This window comes from Suricata suricatta, chromosome 4, assembly GCF_006229205.1.
Source record: "Suricata suricatta isolate VVHF042 chromosome 4, meerkat_22Aug2017_6uvM2_HiC, whole genome shotgun sequence".
Taxonomy (NCBI): Eukaryota; Metazoa; Chordata; class Mammalia; order Carnivora; family Herpestidae; genus Suricata; species Suricata suricatta.
In genome coordinates this window covers 63064992-63084663 of record NC_043703.1, presented here as the reverse complement: position 1 = coordinate 63084663, position 19672 = coordinate 63064992, and the positions used below count along the sequence as shown (strand labels likewise).

The window sequence follows — 19672 nt, the reverse complement described above, 5'->3', positions numbered from 1 at the left end:
TAATACACACCTATTAGAATAGATAAAATTAAGGAAATTGTTTGTATCAAGTGTTGGCATGAGAAATTGGAATTCCCATATACTTCTGGTGGGAATTTAAAATCGTAGAACTGCTTTGGAGTATTTTTTGGCAGTTTCCTAAAACATTAATCATATCCCTTCTGTGTGGTCCTATAATTCCACTCCTACATAAAATCCAGAGAAAGAAAAGCAGATAAAGAAGCCATGCACACTGTGTGATTCAATTTATATAAAATTCTAGAAAATGTCACTATCTAGAACGACACAGAGTAGATCAGTAGTTGCTTGGAAACTGGTCTCAGCAGAAATCTCTATAAAGCAAAATTTCTCAAAGTTAGGGCTTTGGACCTTATGCATCAGGATCAGTTAGGAAGCCTTATTTGGAACTGCGTTCTTAAGTTCAGTGTGCTCAAACCTATGTGCTACTTATGCAGAGGGCAGTTAGAAAAAGCTGAAATCAGGTAGTACAGAGTCAGCCCAATTGGGAAAACAAATGTGTTTGCTATACCCAAGTTTGTCTTGTTGAATAATGGACATGAGGTGAGTTGAACGATGGCCCAATTTAACAGTACAAGGTAAAAAAAGTTACGTAATAAACTAGTTGAGCCCCATTTTTTTCATCTAAAACTGGAGATGATGATAAAACTTCAGAATTTTTATTTATTTAAAAATTTTTAACATTTATTTTAGAGAGAGTGTGAGTGGGGGAGTGGCAGTGAGGGGTAGGGCACAGAATCTGAACCGGGCTCCAAGCTTTGAGCTGTCAGCACAGAGACCGGTGAAGGGCTCAAACTAAGGAACCATGATATCATGACCTGAGCTGAAGTTGGATGCTTAACCAACTAAGCCACCCAGGTGCCCCAAACTTCAGAAGTGTTAAAGGATTAAATATTGTGTGCCTTTTCAGTTTACAGAAAGTGTTTGGATAGATTAATATTTATATTATTTATTTATTACTAAGTCCTTATGTTGGAGTTTAAGATTATTTTTAATGTTTATATATTTTAACTCTTATTTTTATTTGTATTATTGTTTTAATTTATTTATATTTTATTAATAATTCTTTACATTTTATCTTTAAATATATTTGGATGTGCCATTTGAAAGACTCTGTCCTTTACCAGAGAGATACACTAGATTTTTGTATGTATACTAACCAAAATTGATTTCTTTTCTCTTCTTTGGTTCAATAATAACAATATAAAAAAGGGCAGGGCTTTTAAGTTAGCAGTCTTTAAAAAGACCTTAACCTCATTCCTATTGTCCTGGATTACCATGTCCAAATCCAACTCTGGAACACCTGGCTCATCATCAAACGAAAACCCTGAAAGGGGCTGAATGAATCAGCCGACTTACTATTTGTTTTGTACAATATCTTGTGATCTTCTAGAGGATCGTAAACAACATGCTGTCTTTTTGGGACAGTCATCTTTGTTGATGATGGTTTTATATATTCTACCAGTATTACATTATATAACCATCTCCTCGGAATCATTTCGGGACCATTATGGCCACACTCTGTCCAGTTGAGATTGTAGTCCCAAGATTCTCTACATGAATACAGAGTTGGCAGGGCATTTTGCTTCTTGGCAAGGGCTCTAAATGCTATGTACATAACTTTCACCACTATCCTGGCCTCTATAGAAAGCATTCTGGAAAACCAAGGCTATTGAATACTTCTTCAGTAAGAGTCACTGCCATATTTTTATATTTTACTTCCTGATCCCAATTGCTTCCCAAAGAACCAATGCTTTCACCTACTCAAAAAACTTTTTAGATCTTTTAATGGTATGTTAGTAATGAGCCTCTAATCCAAGCTGGACATCTGTGAGCAAGACTAGTGTCTTGAGTTTGACATTCCTGTTTTACATGTATGATATAATTTTATTACATAATCACCACTCACTTTCTCATGAGTATGGATTCTGTTCCCTGATGGCTCTCATTCACAAGGACGTCACTTGTTGAGTCTAAGTAGATCAACCAATATCTTTAGAATTCTCTGCAAACAAATATTTTTTTTTCTCTTTTCCCATGCAATGGATTCCTACGTTACTTCAGTCTTAGTTAAGGGAATCTCTGTGACTTTTCCGATATCTAGCAAAATCCTAGAAAAAAATGATTGATAAATTCATGTCTATATAGTAATGTTTATTCTTCTACTGTAGCTCATGGCACATTGTAAATTATTGGTGATTTGTCTCTTTACTCTTTGAGGGGAGTAATGTCTGATTCACAACTTAGCATGGTTCTGGGGTTGTATTAGGTATTCAGTTGATGCTGAATGATTGCTTCATTGTGTAATTATTCTTTATGTAACAATATAGTATAAAAACTCAAGAAACACTAAATTCATTCAATTTCCTTTATTGAGTATTTGTTATAAAAAAAGAGGTATAAAGTCTTGTTCCCAAGTCCAAACCACTTATTAATTTAAACCTTGAGTTTTCTGAATTACCCAATTTGAAGTAATTCTTTTTATAACTGAAAAAATGGTTTAATTGAAATGTTTGAGATAAAAATATGTATTGCAAAAAAGCATATGACAAACATTTCAAGAGTACAAAATTAGTTGAAGAAATAGCATAATTTACTGGTAATTCCACATTGTATTACAAATATATGAAGTTTTTTGACATAAAAGTTTTGTTTGTTTTTTAACACTGAGCACCCAGTTTTATAACTTAGCTTCCCATGGAGAGGTCCCTGCTTGCATGCATTTTATCTGTCTCTTAGATTCAAGGCTTAATCTTCTCAATAGAATGTGAGATTTGAATTTTAATAAATCCAGTGACAAGAATTTTCTTTGATCAATTCCAAAGTTAGCCAGAATTTTAATCTCAAGATGTAAAAGCCTGTATGTCCTTCATTTCCTATCCCACAGGAGGCTAAACCCCACAATTTCCCTCATGTTTCTCATTCAGAGAAAATAAAAGATGGAATTTATATTCAGAATTGTTCTGTGATTGCTTTTTTTGGGGCTGGTGGTTCATTTCCTGAAGTCAATGTGGCTCTCCTAATTTTCCCTTAACATCAGGTTATTGATTTAGGGTGGTATAAACTTTGTTGTCTGGTTGCTGGATTTTCACTGAGAGCGACCTTCTCTTGATCGTCTTCTAGATCCTGATAGGAAGAAGGGAGAACGCATGGATTGTAAATGTGATGAAACTTTAGAATTTAACAATATGATGTTCTATGCATATCTATAAAAACTATAATTTCTCACTGTATTGAACATTAGATTATGTTTTATTAATAATATCTTCTGTTTATGGTGACAAAATCAAGGTTATCTTTTGATTAAAAATACATGAAAATAATTTGAAGTTTGATTTTAGTTCTTTAGAAACTTTGGATGAATTAGGATGTTTAGAAGAAATCCCTGATAAAAACTTCAGTTAAAAAGTATTTGTATAATTGATTCTTTAATTACAAACATCTATATTGGATTGGCTTCTAATCAGATATACCTATAATGCATATAGGTATAATACAAGCCTTGCAATTTCTTTTTACTATTAATATGTAATTATTTTAGAAAGTCTAATCTTATAATTTATTCTATGTTCCACATGGAAAATCTTTGGTTGTTTACTATATCAAAATGCGAGGGAACCTAAGTGAAAGATTAGAAAATGCACATAAGTATAGCTATGAAGAAAATTGTAGTGTGTGGGTGATATATACATGTGTATAATCTACAGATTATATCAAAATTTTGTACAAGGTTATATTAATAACTTTATGCATATAGTTTCATTTTTAAATATTTTTACTGCTTATTTTTGAGAAAGAGACACAGAGTGTGAGTGGGGGAGGGGCAGGGAGCAAGGGAGACACAGAATCCAAAGCAGGCTCCAGGCTCTGAGTTGTCTGCTTGGCTCCCAACGTGGGGCTCGAACCCACAAACCTTGAGATCATGACCTGAGCCGAAGTCAGCTGCTTAATGGACTGAGCCACCCAGGCACCCTTATATGTTTGTAGTTTTTAATATACTAACGTTTCAAACTGTAGCCTGATCTCTAACATTTTTAGAGGGTTCAGGTTCATCAGCAACCAACTTTTGCTTGGCTCATATTCAAGGATTTCTTTTAAACTTAACCCTACTTGAATCTACTTTGGTGGTTTCAAAAATCTAGCCCTGTACATGAGTATGCTTGCCTTTCCTTTAACATTTGTTATCTTTGCATCTTACTAATAGTGCAGGACATAAATAATTTATTTTCTGATTTTTATCAGCAAAATAATTTGCTTCAAATTTTGCTAACTGGTCTCCCTGAAAGACAACACGATCCAATAAAATATATTAAAACATTATCCTGTGGCTTCTTTTAACAAAACATGAATCTTCTGTGCACAGTACTATCAATACATTTACCTTGAACTCTTTTGTTGGCTTGTATCTTCTTCACAGGTGTGTCTAAAAGTAAATAGTTGTAGTTAGAAATACTTCCACATTATGGCTAGCACAGACAGAAGACTATAATTAAAGAAAAGTATGAAGTTTAAGATAAGCATCACTTAAACATATAGATTTTCTTTTGGAATGGTGAGATTTTTTCATTGGCTACAGTCATTTGTTTCTAGAGATCAGAATTAATGCTCACTATTTGCAAAACATTGTTTCATTATGGCATTTGGAGTCCCATACAATGTATCATTTTTGCATAGAGTAAGTGACTTATATGACTTTTTCACCTTTTTTTATAAAAAGCATTACTTTATGATGAAGGAATATTTAACATTATGTACAGTTTAACAGACACGTCCTCCCAGAGATACTGAGTCATTTTTTCCAGTCATTCCTATTTGTGATGTATCAGACTTCTGCCTCTGAAATTCTCATTAAATCAATTCACGATTACCTTATAGAACATGAAGACAACAAGAGAGCATTGGCCTAATAACTCTAGAAATATAATATTAAGCAATTTAGGAAATGCATGCCAACATACTCCCAAGTTTAATTCCAATCCTAGAAGACCATTTATAAAATTAACTAGTTAAAAATAATAAAGGCTTTCATATTTAATATCTTAAGTGTTTCATAACTGCAGTTTTTTGTTGTTATAGTTGCATTTCCCAATTCCTTGTTTTTCTTCAACTCATCAACAAGACTACCTGGTAAGCTTAAATTTACATTTTCACTCTGTTATTGGATGCTTAAGATCAAGATTAAATGTGGTTCCTACAGTGACTTCATTTTTCTTCTTACCTTGTAAACATTTTTTCTTTTTTCTATATATTTCTTGCTTTTATATATTATTTACACCCAATAACCAGGTCAAAATCTTTCTATTATATATATTTTTTCAATTCTCTGAAATTCCATTAAAAAGTAAAGCAAGAAACTATCACCAACAGTTATCTTGGCTGTAAGACACCAAGTAAAAAAGACACATTTTAAATATATTTGAATAATTTTCTTTCTATGTGGCACATTTCCAACACGGTCCTGCCCACAGAATATAAGATGTATAACCACTTATGATACCATGTTAATAAGATAACAATAGAATACAGAACTGTAGAAAACCTTATTAGATTGGATACTAAGGCAAAGTTTATTTGAGATAGGAAAGTCTGAATTATGGAATATATTCCAGTTGATATATTTCCATTAACTTCATGTCTATTTGGTAATGAAGTAAGGGCATATAAGATATAGTCAAGAAAGGATGGATCCAGTGTTAATTAGTGAATAATACCATTGTTTATAATGGACTTGTTAAACTCCAACTAACAGTTACTGTATAATTTAAAACAAGATCACAGAAGTATTCACAACATTACATTTCAAAACAGGAACTCACACTCAGATCTTCTTTCATACACTTGGCAGCATCCAATTAAGTAATTAATTAATTTGTTACTATTTTGCCATGATAAAATTAAAACAAGAAGTATTAATTGTAGTAAAAAAAATCTCTAGAAGAAAGTCTAATGAAGTGTAGAAAGCCAGATTTGTCCCCAGTGGCTCCTGCTGTCTCAGTATTAATGAGAGGCATATTAAGTCATGCTCAGAGAAGAAAATGTGGGAAGATAAACCAATCATATGATTGATCCCACATAAAGGCCCCTCTATCATGTTTCATGAAATATGCAAAGTGCTTCAGCCCAATTATTTACAAGATTTTTGCATATTTACATGGGTATGGCTTTCAGAAATTTAAATTAGGTGTAAAATATTACTTCATATTTATATGAATATACTTTATATTGTATAAGTTTATTGTGTTAATATAATTGGCCATGATACTGATGATAGCTAGCATTACTGGGAGCTTGTGTTTGCTGAGCATTATTCTAAGTGCTTTTCATACATTAATTCATTTAGATGTAAGTACCATTACTATCCTCACTTTCAGTTGAAGAATTAACTTACTTAAGTTAGAGTTGGAGCCCAGATCAAAAGCCTGACCTCCAAGCTGATGCCTATTCTCTGCACATGCTGTATGTGTTATATTGGCAGATTTGTCAAAACCATCCAAAATGACTTCCTTTTTGTTCCTTCTTCTGTAGCTTGATATTATTCCTTGATTACTTTAGTAGTTTTAGTAAATGTAATTTCACCTAAGGTAAGTGTGAAACTTCCATGCATTTCATGTGGACATGTTTTAGTCGAGGGCTCAGAAGTACTTCAATGATAAATCACAACATTGATACCAAAAGAACTACTGAGCCATGTTACCAGTCATGACTCATATAATTGAGAAATATACTGAATTCATCAAAATGTACAACATGTACCACTATAAGCAGTCTACCTAGAAAACTCCAAGCTTTAATATGAAGACTGCAGTTTGGACAGAGATCAGTTACCTATACTGTGAGAGAACAAAAGCAAGCCTTGCATGATGTGATCGTTATTCACAGCAGCTTCTTTGGGAATAGGTATCTCAGGATCTGGACACGTATAACTCAGTGATGGCCAATTAGTTTTACCGGTCTAGAAAAAAAAAATACTAGCATGTCCAATTAGTGTCCAGATACTAGTGACTATACTGCTTATATTGTCTTTCTTATGAGAAGAAAAGCCTTAGAAATGTTTTTAAAAATTTATGATGTGTTCATTGTGAAAATTAATGCGTTCTAGATATGTAGAGAAACTAAATATTGAGAATGAAAATAACCTCTGGGACAAAAGAAAGAGGTAAAGAAAGATTGACTTAACTAAAATTAGAATATCATATTCTTCTAGTAGGTATATTTTCTTTTGCCTGAAGTTATTGCTATGTACTTAGCTCGTTGTTTATAATCAACTTGTTAACTGAGACTTATTAAAAGAGAAAAATCATACTTACCTGAAGTTTAAGTCTAAATAAAGTAAAAACAATGTACATATAGATGCGGCTTCTAATTGATTCATTCTCTAAAAAGCACTGCCATTCTACAAAGCTGCTCACTACGGCAAGGACTAAAAAAAAGAATTCAATTTAACCTTCACAGTATCTTCATCACTTCCCTCAAATCCTTGTTTTCCTAGCAGACAGTTAAACATTTGTGGGTATAAGAGTGAATTCTGTATTAGATCATACAGAAAACTCTGATTATGTTATGGTTTTGGCTGTGTCACACTCTTCCTGAAGTCTGAAAGGAAAAGTATTTTTCAGACACATATTTATCTGTCGAGGGGAAATTTAATCATTGGTTGAATAAAAATTACTTATTTTTATCACTGAAGAGTGTCAACACTATATAAGAGATTTTACCTATATAAAATAAAGAAACAATTGCTTAAAATATGTATGGTCCCCAGAGAATTTACATATTCCTGGACATAGTGATAACAGTTTAAGCAGAAAAGCCATTTTGAACAATACTTCAGAGAGATACCAAGTTTCAGTTGTGTTTCTCAATTCATAGTATATTTCAAGAAGTATTTTTGATTTTTGTAGATAATTTAAATGTTTCTTTCTCTAAAATAATTTGTCATCTAAATACTTTTGTTTTTAATAAATGAACTAGAAATTCATTTGTTCAAATGCCAATTACCCAAATTATAAATCATTAGCATTTACTATTTCTTTGAATAAATACCATTTAGAGTTTGTGTAAGATTTTGAATTCTTTTTTTTCTCCTTTTCTTTTAAAAGTAGGTCTTTTTAATGCCATAGAGAGAGAACATTCCATACTTTAAAGATTAATTTCATATGCAAAATAATTCACAGCTCCAGGTATATAGATTATCACTCAAACTGTTAGAAGAAACAGATATTCATTCTCAAGAATGTAGTTTGGAAAAGAAAATTGCTAAATGCGCTATTTTTGGGGAGGTTGTTGTTTTGCTATATCTATGCACTTAAAAAATCTATAAACATGCTTTTTATTATTGTTGTGGGGGCAGTGAATACATTTTTTTAAAATATAAAAAGTATGTCAATTTGGCCTTCTTTAAACAACTACCGATTTTAAAAGTATTCTTTCACATACTTAAAATATCCTTACAATTATCTGTATCAAAGAAAAAATATTCATTGCTCCCCAAGGTTTATACCATAGAACTTTTTAAAGACTGTTTAAACTAGTAATCATTTCCTCATTATTATTACTTAAACTACTATTGAACCAACCAATCTCTTAAGACAACTCGTGATATTGTCTTTTTCAGCCTTGTTAAAAGAAACACCTGAATGCTCAGTCTTTAAAAAGTTGAAGAACTCAGTCACCAGAACCTGTTAAGTGGGTTAGTTGTTTCCCTTTTACTAACCTCCCTGAAGCAGTCTTTTAATTTCTTCATCTTCAAATAAATGACCATCACCACCTTCAATGAATTTGGTGACCTTGGTGACCTCTGAGAGGATACATGTTTATAGCAGAAATTGATTTATGTAATAGAAACACAGGAGTCTTGATGTGATTCATAATGGCATCTGGTTAACAATGAATTCCAGACCAACACTTGCTCGTTTTCTATCTTTAGTGCTGTTTTTGATATGCCAATTTTCTCATAAGGCTTTTGAACAGTATAGTGCAGAAAAATCAACATGATTGTAATTTGGGTTTCATTCTCTATCATTGGGGTTTTTTTTCTTATGTTGGCATGGAACTTGAACGAAAGAAATGAGATAGAGTTGAAACCTGTAAAAGGCCTCAAAGATTATTTTAGACTTTCAAACAGATAGCTTAGGTAAAGTCACATTTCAATTTTTCTAGACATGCTGACCTTCTTGCAATAATTTCTTCAGCGTTTCTTCTGTTTCTCCACCACTAGTAGAAATCCTAGTGTATTTTATTTCAGGACCTAAAAGAAAGACAATTTATTTTTTTTTTTAAAGGTCTAAAACAGCGGTAGGCAAACTTCCTACCGAAAGGGCCAGATAGGAATTATTTTAGGCTTTGTAGGCCATATGGCTTATTCACATTCTCATTGTAGTGTGAAAACAGTCATTCACATTGCATGAAGGGCTGGTCACACTGTGTTCCAAACAGACCTTTACATAAGTACATGTGCAAGCCATTGTATATTTCAGTATGTAGATGTGTAGAAGACCTGAAGCTAAATGGAAAATCAGAGGAGGGAATGGTTTTTCTTCTAAAATTTATTAACTCATTAACAAATAGCAAGGGAAAATATTATATAACATGTATGAACCTGTATAATAAAAACACATGCTTATAGATTTGTCCACAACTTCCAAATCAGAAAAAAACATAGATTAAATATTTAGCATAATATTATTGCTGTCAAAAAATGATACATCTTCAGTAAGCACCATGCAAATGACTTAGTCAATTTCTCTAGTGTTCTTATAGAGACAGATTTTTAAGATATATTATGGTTTTATCTTTATAATTCAAGCATAGTTCCATGTATGGAATCAAAGATTACCTGTAATGATTCGTTCTTCCCTTGTCTCTTTTTCGGTTATTTCCACAGGCACTCCATCAATGATTTTAGTGTATTTTTTAATAATTGGCTCTAAAAGTAGGGGAAGAAAAATGCATATGGTGTATCCCCTTATGATGCCTAAACTGCCAAATATAGACATTTTCATTATTAAATATATTTCTCAAAGCCATACCATTCAAAATTCAATCATAATCTTTTGGGGGACATATCTCAAATAGATTGAGATCAATATGTGTCTAAAAAGCATAGTAGTTATATCCTGAATCTTGAGTGAGGAAGAGAGCCAACCGGCAAGCTAACTCTCCATGCCATACTTACTTTCTGACTGTGGAATTAGTATTTAGTGAGGATCCAGGGAATTATACATCCTTAGAGTGGGAACCCTGCTGAAGAGTCCCAGCAGTGACTTACTAGTCAACCTTATACATGGTCAGTTTTGCTTCTAAGTCCAATAGATCACTTTGTATTGACATTATTATCATCGTTATATATCATAATCATCACTTGCATATGGATGATAAGCATATGTTGGACCTGGTGACTTAATGGTTAAATTAACTCCAATTTGTTCCATTAGTTTAATTCCATTAAAGGTAAATTATATTTTATTTGTGAGAAAAATATTTCCACAATTTATATAAAACAAAAGCCAAGAGAAAACGTCAGATGTTCAATATATTTAACCAACACTATTTCAAAATAATCACAGTGATCCTAACTAGGCTTTTGGAAATACACATAACGCACCTCCATGGATCACCTCAGTTACTGTTTCACCTTCTTTACTCAGCCTGAGCTCAGGTTCACCTTCAATTTTGACCTTTGTTGTTGTGGGTCCTGAGACATTGTTTTAGGAGACAAATTATCATAGTAAGGCAGTTCTTTAACTTTGACAGAACAGGAAATTTGTTTTAACATTGGTGTTATTCAAACATCAAAGTGGTTTCAGATTCTATGAAATCAATTTTAAACATTTCCCATTGTCTTCAAATTAGGCAGTATTTATGAGAACAAATGACTCAGTCTATTGGTGCTACTAAAATTGCTTTCATAATTCATGTTTTAGCATTTAGCATAAGTTCATCCATTCATTTGTAGTTGTGAAGTAGAATCACACAAGGTTTTATATGTGGCTATACTTTGTGAATCATACAGTATGTACAAATTTGAGTTGCTCTAATGATAAATAATTTAGATCTTACTTTACTGATATCATCTATAAGTTTTATTAAATTTTTAAATTTAATTTTTAATTACTCAGTACTGTACACTATGAATTGGGCATAGGACTGAACATTAAAAAAATCTCAACTTTGGTGCATACATTTAGGACTTTCAGATTTTATGGGAACACAGATTTGAGTACTTACCTTATATAGGAAAATGATTAATTAATTAATAATTACTAATTAACTTGCTAATTAGTAATTACTTTACTATTTAATGATTAAACAGGACTTCATATGCAAAGTTAAACAAATTCTGCATTTGACTTACAAAATGATTTTGCTCCCAGAGAAAATCATTTTGAATGTTAGAAAGCCGATTACTACTACATTAGTTAACCAAGACTATTTTATAGAGAAGAAGAGTAAAGTTCAGTACATTTAACTCATACTGTAACACCCTTCAGTAGTTGAATGTCACCATATTTGCTTATCTTTAAGAGGATTTATTTGTTCAGAAATTGTCAGTGTTACACCATTACCCAGAATTAGTCTAGAACAATCTAAAATAATGAAGATAATTATTCATTCAAATAATAAATGACTGATATTATAATATTTGATCTGTGGGATCAAGGTATATTGAGTATCAAGTGTAAGTCCAGGTTTTTAAGGTGTAGAAATTTCAAAAGGAAAATACACCTAAGGATTTTAAGAACAGGAAATGAGTTAATAAAACATCCAAATCAACATTTCTTTTGGAATAGCCTAAACTAAAATTTCAGTAACACCTCTATCATGATGCTCTATAAAGATAGGGATTTTTATCAAATCTTTTTTTCACATTTAGTGCCAGCACTTAGGAGAATGCCTAGCACAATAGTAAGATGCTCAATAAGTGATTGTTGAAATGAATTTCAGGTGACTTATTCTTGATTCTATAATTTGGTTAAATACCCTTTATAAGAAACACTTTAAAATTTTCTTTTGGATTCTAATGTACTTAGTAAGAATTCGAGATCCATCAATGAGCCTGCGAACACTCAGTGATACAGTAATGTCGGTAGCAATTTTAGAGCTAGACAATTGTGAAGGGCTGTCAAAATAACTATGTGTTTCCTTCAGTATATTGTACAGAAGTAAAACTTCTGAATCCATGAATTTAAGAATTTTTCATACATCAGTGATATGACCCCATCTTCATCCTTCTTCCCTTTCTAGGGAGAACCCAGGTAGAGTTGATGCTCCACTATGATCCTAATTCAAGAAAGATTAATACAATAAAGTCCCACTGACAAAAATGGGGAAGATAAATGGGTTGAAGGAAGAAGCTTGACAGAAAAGATAGGAATCTTTGGAAATAAGAAAAACACATGTGAATGATTTTGATTATAGGAGCTGTGTTCAAGTCATTATACAAATTTTTAGGGAATCTAATTTTAAAAACAGTACAAGAATGTTAAAAATCAAATGTGTTACCAAGGATTATTTGATCATTTTTCATTAAAATGATCAAGAAACATTTTGTCAACAAAATTTCTGTGATTTATGTTCTTAAGACGCCAAACTCCCAACAAAATTTAAAAGAAATCAAATGACCACAGGTATGGTATTTTTTAAATAAGCACAGTTTTCAAAGACTATATTAATTATCAATTTTAGGTCTCAAGAATAAAATAATAGATAACTAATTAGCTAGGAAAGAAACATATATATGTATAAATATATATATTTCCAATATCTATGTAAATCATGGCTTGACTTTAAAGGAATAGACAAAAATATTGAAGAAATTGCCATCTCAATTCATAGAGTGAGAGGAAATATCAAAATCAAAGATAATTAAAGTAATAATTTTTTTGACATTCAATTGACAACATGATTTACTCCTTTTTTGGAAGATTGTTTCTATCCTTACAGAATAAAGGAGGAAACCTGGTCTTTTCATGTGGCAAGTCACCACATTAAGATGCTTAGACATAAAAATAAGACATTCTTATGGTCTGACCCTTGGTAATAATTAAAATCCATGAAATAAAGGTGGCATCAAATATGGAGTTAGCTAACATAGTGAGGGTAGAAAGAAAATGATTTAATGTTCTAGTCTGAAATACCAGGAGGAAAATATATATACCTATTGATATACATTATATATATGTATGTAAGAATATGTGTATTCTCATATATTTATGGTCAGGGCTGCAATTAGGAATGCTAAGGTTTAACTTACTGCACCAGCTGCTTATTCCTTCATCTGTTTCTGGTGGTCTGATTTAAAAATATATCATATGTGGTTATAATTTTTAAAACCTTTCATCGATAGAGCCTCAGTGCTCTCTTAGGTTGCTGAATGAAAAATGCCTGTATTTTTGGAAAAGCTTCTTATAACAAGGCATCCATGTGGGGAAACTGGAGATAAAGCTACAAAAAAAAAGTACTCTGAAGGAGTCTAATTGCAGTATAAAAAAAAGCTTAAGTTTTATTTGTTTATTTGTTTATTTACCTATGTATTTATCTGGGTACTAGTGCTAATGCAATGGCCAATTAGGTTCAAATGAAATCAAGTACAAGCAAATGTACTGAAAGTATTAGGAATGCACCATCTACTCTGCTAAATAATTTGCATTCCGCATTCTGCAATTACATGAGCATGCCATTGATATAGAAATATTTAGCAAGTTAGTTTCAACAAGAATGTAGATACATTCATAGAAATCAGTCTATTATTTGGATTTTTTTCACAATAAAAGGAACCATGTATAACATTGATTTTTACCTTCAGTTTTGATAATAGGCTGAAGACTGCCTTCAATCACTTTAATTTTTGGTTCCACAACTTTGGTTATAATTTTAGTTGCTGAAAGTATAGAAAGTGGAACATAAATGATGTTTACATAAAAACAACCTGAATGAACTTGTCCTTTGTTTTTTTTGAATCTTTGCTGGGTACTGAGGTACAAGGTGGAGTAATATGTCCAGGCAATCAGATAGAGTAAATATTCATGGTACGGTATCTATTGTCTTCTCATGTCCAGATGGTGTACTCTGAAGTCCAGTGACTTGGATTTGTTCCAGTGAAATATATAGACACTAAGTGAGGAATTCTACCTAGAGCTCTGTAATTTTGAACTGCACCACTAAAGCTCTTTACCTTCTTTAGTACTTCTTGAAAATATTGGCTGCATAGCAACAGAAGACAAATAAACATGATTAATTTCATGCAATTCATAATATCCTAAATTGCATTGTTGGTTTTTTCATAAGAAAAAATTGAAAGACGAAGACAAAATATTTTTCATGCATTTGATAACAGTGATATAGGAAGGAAAATATGAAAAATTGTTCAGAATAATTAAAAGTAAAAATAAATTTCAACCAGCCAAATATGAGCTCTATGCAACAAATATGATATGATCAGTATTTAAATTATAGGCTAAAATGTCTTCAATTTTCAGCCTTAATATCATCATTCTTTTAAAATTTAAAAGTGTGTATTTTAAATGCATCATCCACCGAACTCAGAAAATAATATGCAAGATGTATTTAAAATACCAGCAAACTATTTAGGGGTTTTTTGTTTTGTTGTGTCTTTTTTGGTACAGATTAACTGGAAATGTGCCTGTGGGACCATACAACCAGAGCTACTGGCTTTTTGTCATTTCTAATTAGAAATCTTAAAAGTTAGCTCCATTAGGGGCACCTGGGGACTGAGTTGTGTCATACTTCAGCTCCAGTCATGATCTCACAGCTTGTGGGTTTGAGCACTGTGTTGGGCTCTGGGCTGACAGCTCAGAGCCTGGAGCCTGCTCCGTATTCTGTGTCTCCTTCTCTCTTTCTGCCCCTCCCCCACTCATGGTCTATCTGTCTGTCTGTCTGTCTCTCTCTCAAACATATATAAAAAAAATTTTAACGATAGCTCCATTAGATCACACTAAAGCTAAGTGTGCAATTATAACAGATGGTGCTGACACATTAGAGATGAGATGTTAGCAGAATTCAGGTTTCTGCCACATTCTCACCTACGGTTTCTGAAATGTTTATCTGTGTCAACTTTCAAATTCATATGAGTGAGTTCTAGTCCTTAATTGTGACTATATTTCAGTCATATCAAATTTATATCTTGAAATCTTAAATTATGAAGCTCTAAAATATATCAAATTTATGCATCTAATTGCTGATCCCACAAGTGGTCTTGCCACAGAGAAACCTCTTCTATGAAGGCCAAGTCCACAGAGGTCTCTGCTGCTACCATGAAAATGGGTTAATTACTCACAGCATAAATTTTCACTTGGAGCTTGAAGTATGGGATGTTGGTATAGGTTGGTAGCTTTGTTTCAATCTTGCTTGACTGAAAACTTAAATAGTTTTGACAGGTCCTGGGCTGAGAATCAAATACTGATTTTATTCTGCTGTACCTCAAATGTTAGATATTTGGCAATATATACTAAAGAGATTTTTTCCCCCATACAATTGAAAACTATGATAATTTGGGGATAAGATTAATAATATGTATCAAGGAAATTAAAGAAATTTTAGAGACAAGTCAATGAAAGAACATAAAAATGGAATGTTTTAATTACTCTCCACCTCTATTTGAGGAATACTTCTAAATAGTAGCATACCCAACACCCATCAGGGAAGGAATTAAAGAAACATCTGGCATCAGAATGTAAATCCCTGAGCAGTTTCAAGAGCTTTGAGTAGGTAGACAAGGTTTATTAGACTTACATATTTTCATAAATTGTAATGTATTTTCTGTGAGTAAGGATCCAATTTTAATAGGGGAAAATAAAGAGATTATAAGATTTTGGCTCATTATAAGCAAAATATTGCATTGACATATGTAGAAAGTAGTGAGACTTTAATGGATAAAGTAGGAAGGGTAAAGAAATGTGGTACAATTATACATCTTTAGTGAGAAAGATGACATAACATTTCTGGTGAATAGAGCCCATAATGATGCTTTAATTTGTTATAAAATATATACAAGATTGTATACTTCCATACTGGAATTTACACCATGTTGAATCATAGCTATTCCCGCTAAATCTTTAAAACAGTGCTGAGCTGGCCTGATACTGGATTTGCATATGTTATTATTACATAATTGAAATCAGCAGACATTTTGTTTTGCTCCTTACATTTTCTTTATTCTTTTTCCATATCTGGGGTAAATCTTAAGAAAAAATTTTTAAATTAAATAACACAATGCTCATAATATAAAATGGAATTATTTTCTAGCCAGGATAAGTGTGCTTTAGCTACTTGTGCATTTTGAGTGCTTAATTGTAGAGTCAAAACAAAATGAAAAGAACTTCTGCTCTGAAAACTACAACAAAGAAAGAGAAAAGACAAAGGAAAAAAACACATGGAAAAAAGGAACACTACAAGTTACATTTAGGAGGAGGAAATGCCCTTTTACCATTGTTAAGTAGTAGAGGTTTAACTTTGATAATCTGGTAAAGTCAGGGATAAAAGAACCTTGGAATCTAGAAACTTTAAGTTTATTGCCTGGCAAAGTCCAATTTGGGGATTTGGATTTCTCCCCATCCAGTTTTGGATGGGGAGAGTTTTTGAACTGCCAATTCATAAACATTAGGATTCTTTGGCACACGATTTCCCACCATGCCCTTAGAAAGCTGATGGCTTGAGGGAGGAATGAGCCACAGATACTTCAGCAGTGTTATTTCTGGGTCCACACATGTGAATTTTCAGATAGCTCTGGAATAACTTTTAGCTGTCTCTCCTCTTTCTACAATTGTATGTCTTTTCTTCCATGCTAGCAATTATATTTTACTGCTTTTCTCATATCTTATTCTTGTTTCTCAGATGAATGGGAAAGTGGTCCCTAGGAGCTGAATGGCAATGGCCCTGGCAGAGAGGTCTCCTCAAGACCTTAAGCCTATGTCAAGTGGGATGAAATTTGCCATTGTTTGGAATTCTAAATACCAGATTATCAATAATTTCTGTTTCTAAGTACAAAGTACATTGTTGTGTTTTCTTTTTTATACATCTTGCCACTTGTATGTGACAAATATTCATTATGTACTTACTGTAGACAGTCATGGGGATTTCTTTGAATGTGCTACCACGAACAAACTGAAAATAAATACTTATATTTAGTAACATGAAATTAGTAATTTTATTAATGAAATTACATTTCATTACATTTAATAGAAATGAAGTCTTCATATAAATTATTTTGCAGTCTCCTGCTATTGAGTCAGATGGCAGAAAAATTATTGAAGGTGTTACTCAAGGGTCCTAAAAATTATAGAATACTGAATCCAAAGTAAATGTTTATTAAATAATATTTCATATACTTTTTGATACTTTGACCATATAAGGACAAAAGAGGAAAATACTTGCTTGCCTTTAACTACTGTGATTAGTGACAATTTTTTTTTACAAGTACATACTTTATCTTTCCCTTATATTCTGTAGCAAAGGCATTTGGTGATAGAAAGATTATAGTGTTTTTATCTGTATTTTTTCTTTCCAATTGTACTATAATTTTTTAAATAAAAGGATGTCTCTGATTCAGCTTAATATTTCCCATTATAATATTGTGCTTGAGCTCAAGTGGGTTTTAATAGATATTTGTTGAATAAAACAGTAAAGGAATTATCTCATTTATTCACAGGTAAGCCAGTGGTGCATAATCAACAAAGAGCAGTCAGTCTAAGTCCAGTGTACATCTAAGCTACCAAGGTATACATCTCTAGTCTTTCATGGAAAACCTGCAATATCTGTCGAGGAACAAATCCAATAATGTTCTGTACCTTAATCTGGATGTATTTGATCAGTTTATTAAGTATTTCCAGCAGCTGATCATTTCCAACAGGTGTGTCTATGAAGAGGAATATTAAATGAATATTGATCAAAGAATTTAAAATAAAAATATAGGCTTCTATTAAAAAAGATTTAGTCCATTAATGAGTTCAGTAATTACCAACCTGCTGGGTAGAGGAGTTTATCTACAACATGAATGACACCATTTGTTGTCATGATGTCAGATTCTTTTGATTTCACTTCATTCACCAGAAGTGTATCATTTACCTATCAAAACAAGGGATAATGTCAATCAGAAATTTAATGAAAAATGACATAAGATAATTGAACAATGAATGGCTGCAATCATAAATCCATTATAGAGAACTCACTCCTTTCAGATAGATTTTGCTTCCTTGCGTGGTCTTCAGAATGTTAGTCACACCAGGTTCGAATCCCTTTCCAATGAAAACTCCTGGTGTCAGGTGGTAAAGAATGATGTTTTGAAGGGCATTTTTGTCTCCTAGAAGGAAAATATATATTTATTTATAACATGTCATTTTTTAATACTTTGATACTAGAAAAACTAAGGGTAAAATATTTCTTTATCTTTAGTTTTTTCACACGGTGAATTCTCATCATATCATTGTTCTCCTAAGTTGCTATCAATGAAGCTAATGTCAAAACAATCACTTCAGCCTGTTCAATCAAAATATTAGTCAACTTATTGGGAAGAAAAACAATCAAATTAGTTTTGGAATTGTAATTGTTTCTTTCCTTGTCACCTAATTGTGTGGACTTTAATAGAAATAGTATAAGTGAACATGTAGCTCAACACCATGACAGCAAGCAAGTAATTAAGAACATTAATGAGTGACTCTCCACATATTCCATGTGGAATCAAAGGAAACTAGGCTGGGCATAAATATTAAAGGGAATATTTTAGAGGTTGACTTCTGGGCAGGAAAGCTCGAGGAAGAAATGAGATCCTGAACACAAGGGACAAATATCTGTTATCCATTTTTTTACTCACGAATCAGAATTTCCTTTTCTTCATGTGTCATTCCCTTAAAGGCATCATTGGTTGGGACAAATAAGGTCCAATCCCCAGGTTGTGTCAGGAGCTCTTTCAGGTCTGCGGCTTCAAGTAGGCTGAGGAAGACGCTAACCAGGAAAGATACATGTTTATTCTGTTAGATTTATATTTAGTTGTGCTCACCCACAATACACGGAATAAAATAGAATCCATATATGGTGGAAAGCATGAAAAGTTTTCACACATTTTAATGGTTCAAATGCAGTTTACCTGTTAAGAAGATTTTATCAGGTGGAAATTATTTAAATGTACATATGGTTTTTAAAATTTCCTAAACTTGGGGAGTGCCTGGGTGGCTCAGTCAGTTAGGTGTCTAACTTCAGCTCAGGTCATGATCTCACAGCTCACGGGTTTGAGCTCCATGTCGGGCTCTGTGCTGACAGCATGGAGCCTGGAGCCCGCTTCAAGTTCTGTGTCTCCCTCTCTCTCTCTGCCTCTCCCCTTCTCTCTCTCTCTCAAAAATTATTAAGTATTAAAATGTTTTTATTTTTAATAAAAAACTTGATTTTTATCCTACAAAACTTGACAAGGTCACACTTTATAACAAAATAGAAGTGTGTAGTTTTCATTTTAAATTCTGCAAAGTAGTCTTGGCTAGAATATACTATCATGTTTAAATTTTAATAATAATGATTTTAATATTTAAAAACTAAAATAAAAAATTTGCAAGGTGTAAGTCAATCTATTAGATTGTTTCACTCACCAATTCATATTATGTTGAACTAGAAAGCAAAATAGTGTTACCATATTTCAGTTTTGAAAACA

At 32.3% G+C, this 19672-nt stretch overlaps 1 protein-coding gene across 9 annotated transcripts in view; it reads right to left on the bottom strand.

Annotated features, from left to right (window-relative positions):
* Window positions 1-2372: 2372 nt before the first annotated feature.
* Window positions 2373-19672, bottom strand: part of POSTN (periostin) — a 35224-nt gene continuing 17924 nt past the window's right edge. The window contains exons 12-23 of one of the 9 annotated variants that reach the window (XM_029938606.1): window positions 18845-18975; window positions 18204-18334; window positions 17997-18099; window positions 17823-17890; window positions 17094-17139; window positions 13817-13897; window positions 10622-10711; window positions 9854-9943; window positions 9188-9265; window positions 8732-8815; window positions 4400-4441; window positions 2373-3144 (exon numbers count right to left, since the gene is read on the bottom strand). In XM_029938606.1, coding sequence (XP_029794466.1) covers window positions 3107-3144; window positions 4400-4441; window positions 8732-8815; window positions 9188-9265; window positions 9854-9943; window positions 10622-10711; window positions 13817-13897; window positions 17094-17139; window positions 17823-17890; window positions 17997-18099; window positions 18204-18334; window positions 18845-18975 — 982 coding nt within the window. In that variant the 3' untranslated portion in view covers window positions 2373-3106. The remainder of the gene's footprint in view (window positions 3145-4399; window positions 4442-8731; window positions 8816-9187; window positions 9266-9853; window positions 9944-10621; window positions 10712-13816; window positions 13898-17093; window positions 17140-17822; window positions 17891-17996; window positions 18100-18203; window positions 18335-18844; window positions 18976-19672) is intronic. The other 8 variants (XM_029938608.1, XM_029938609.1, XM_029938607.1 and 5 more) reach the window with 8 other exon arrangements.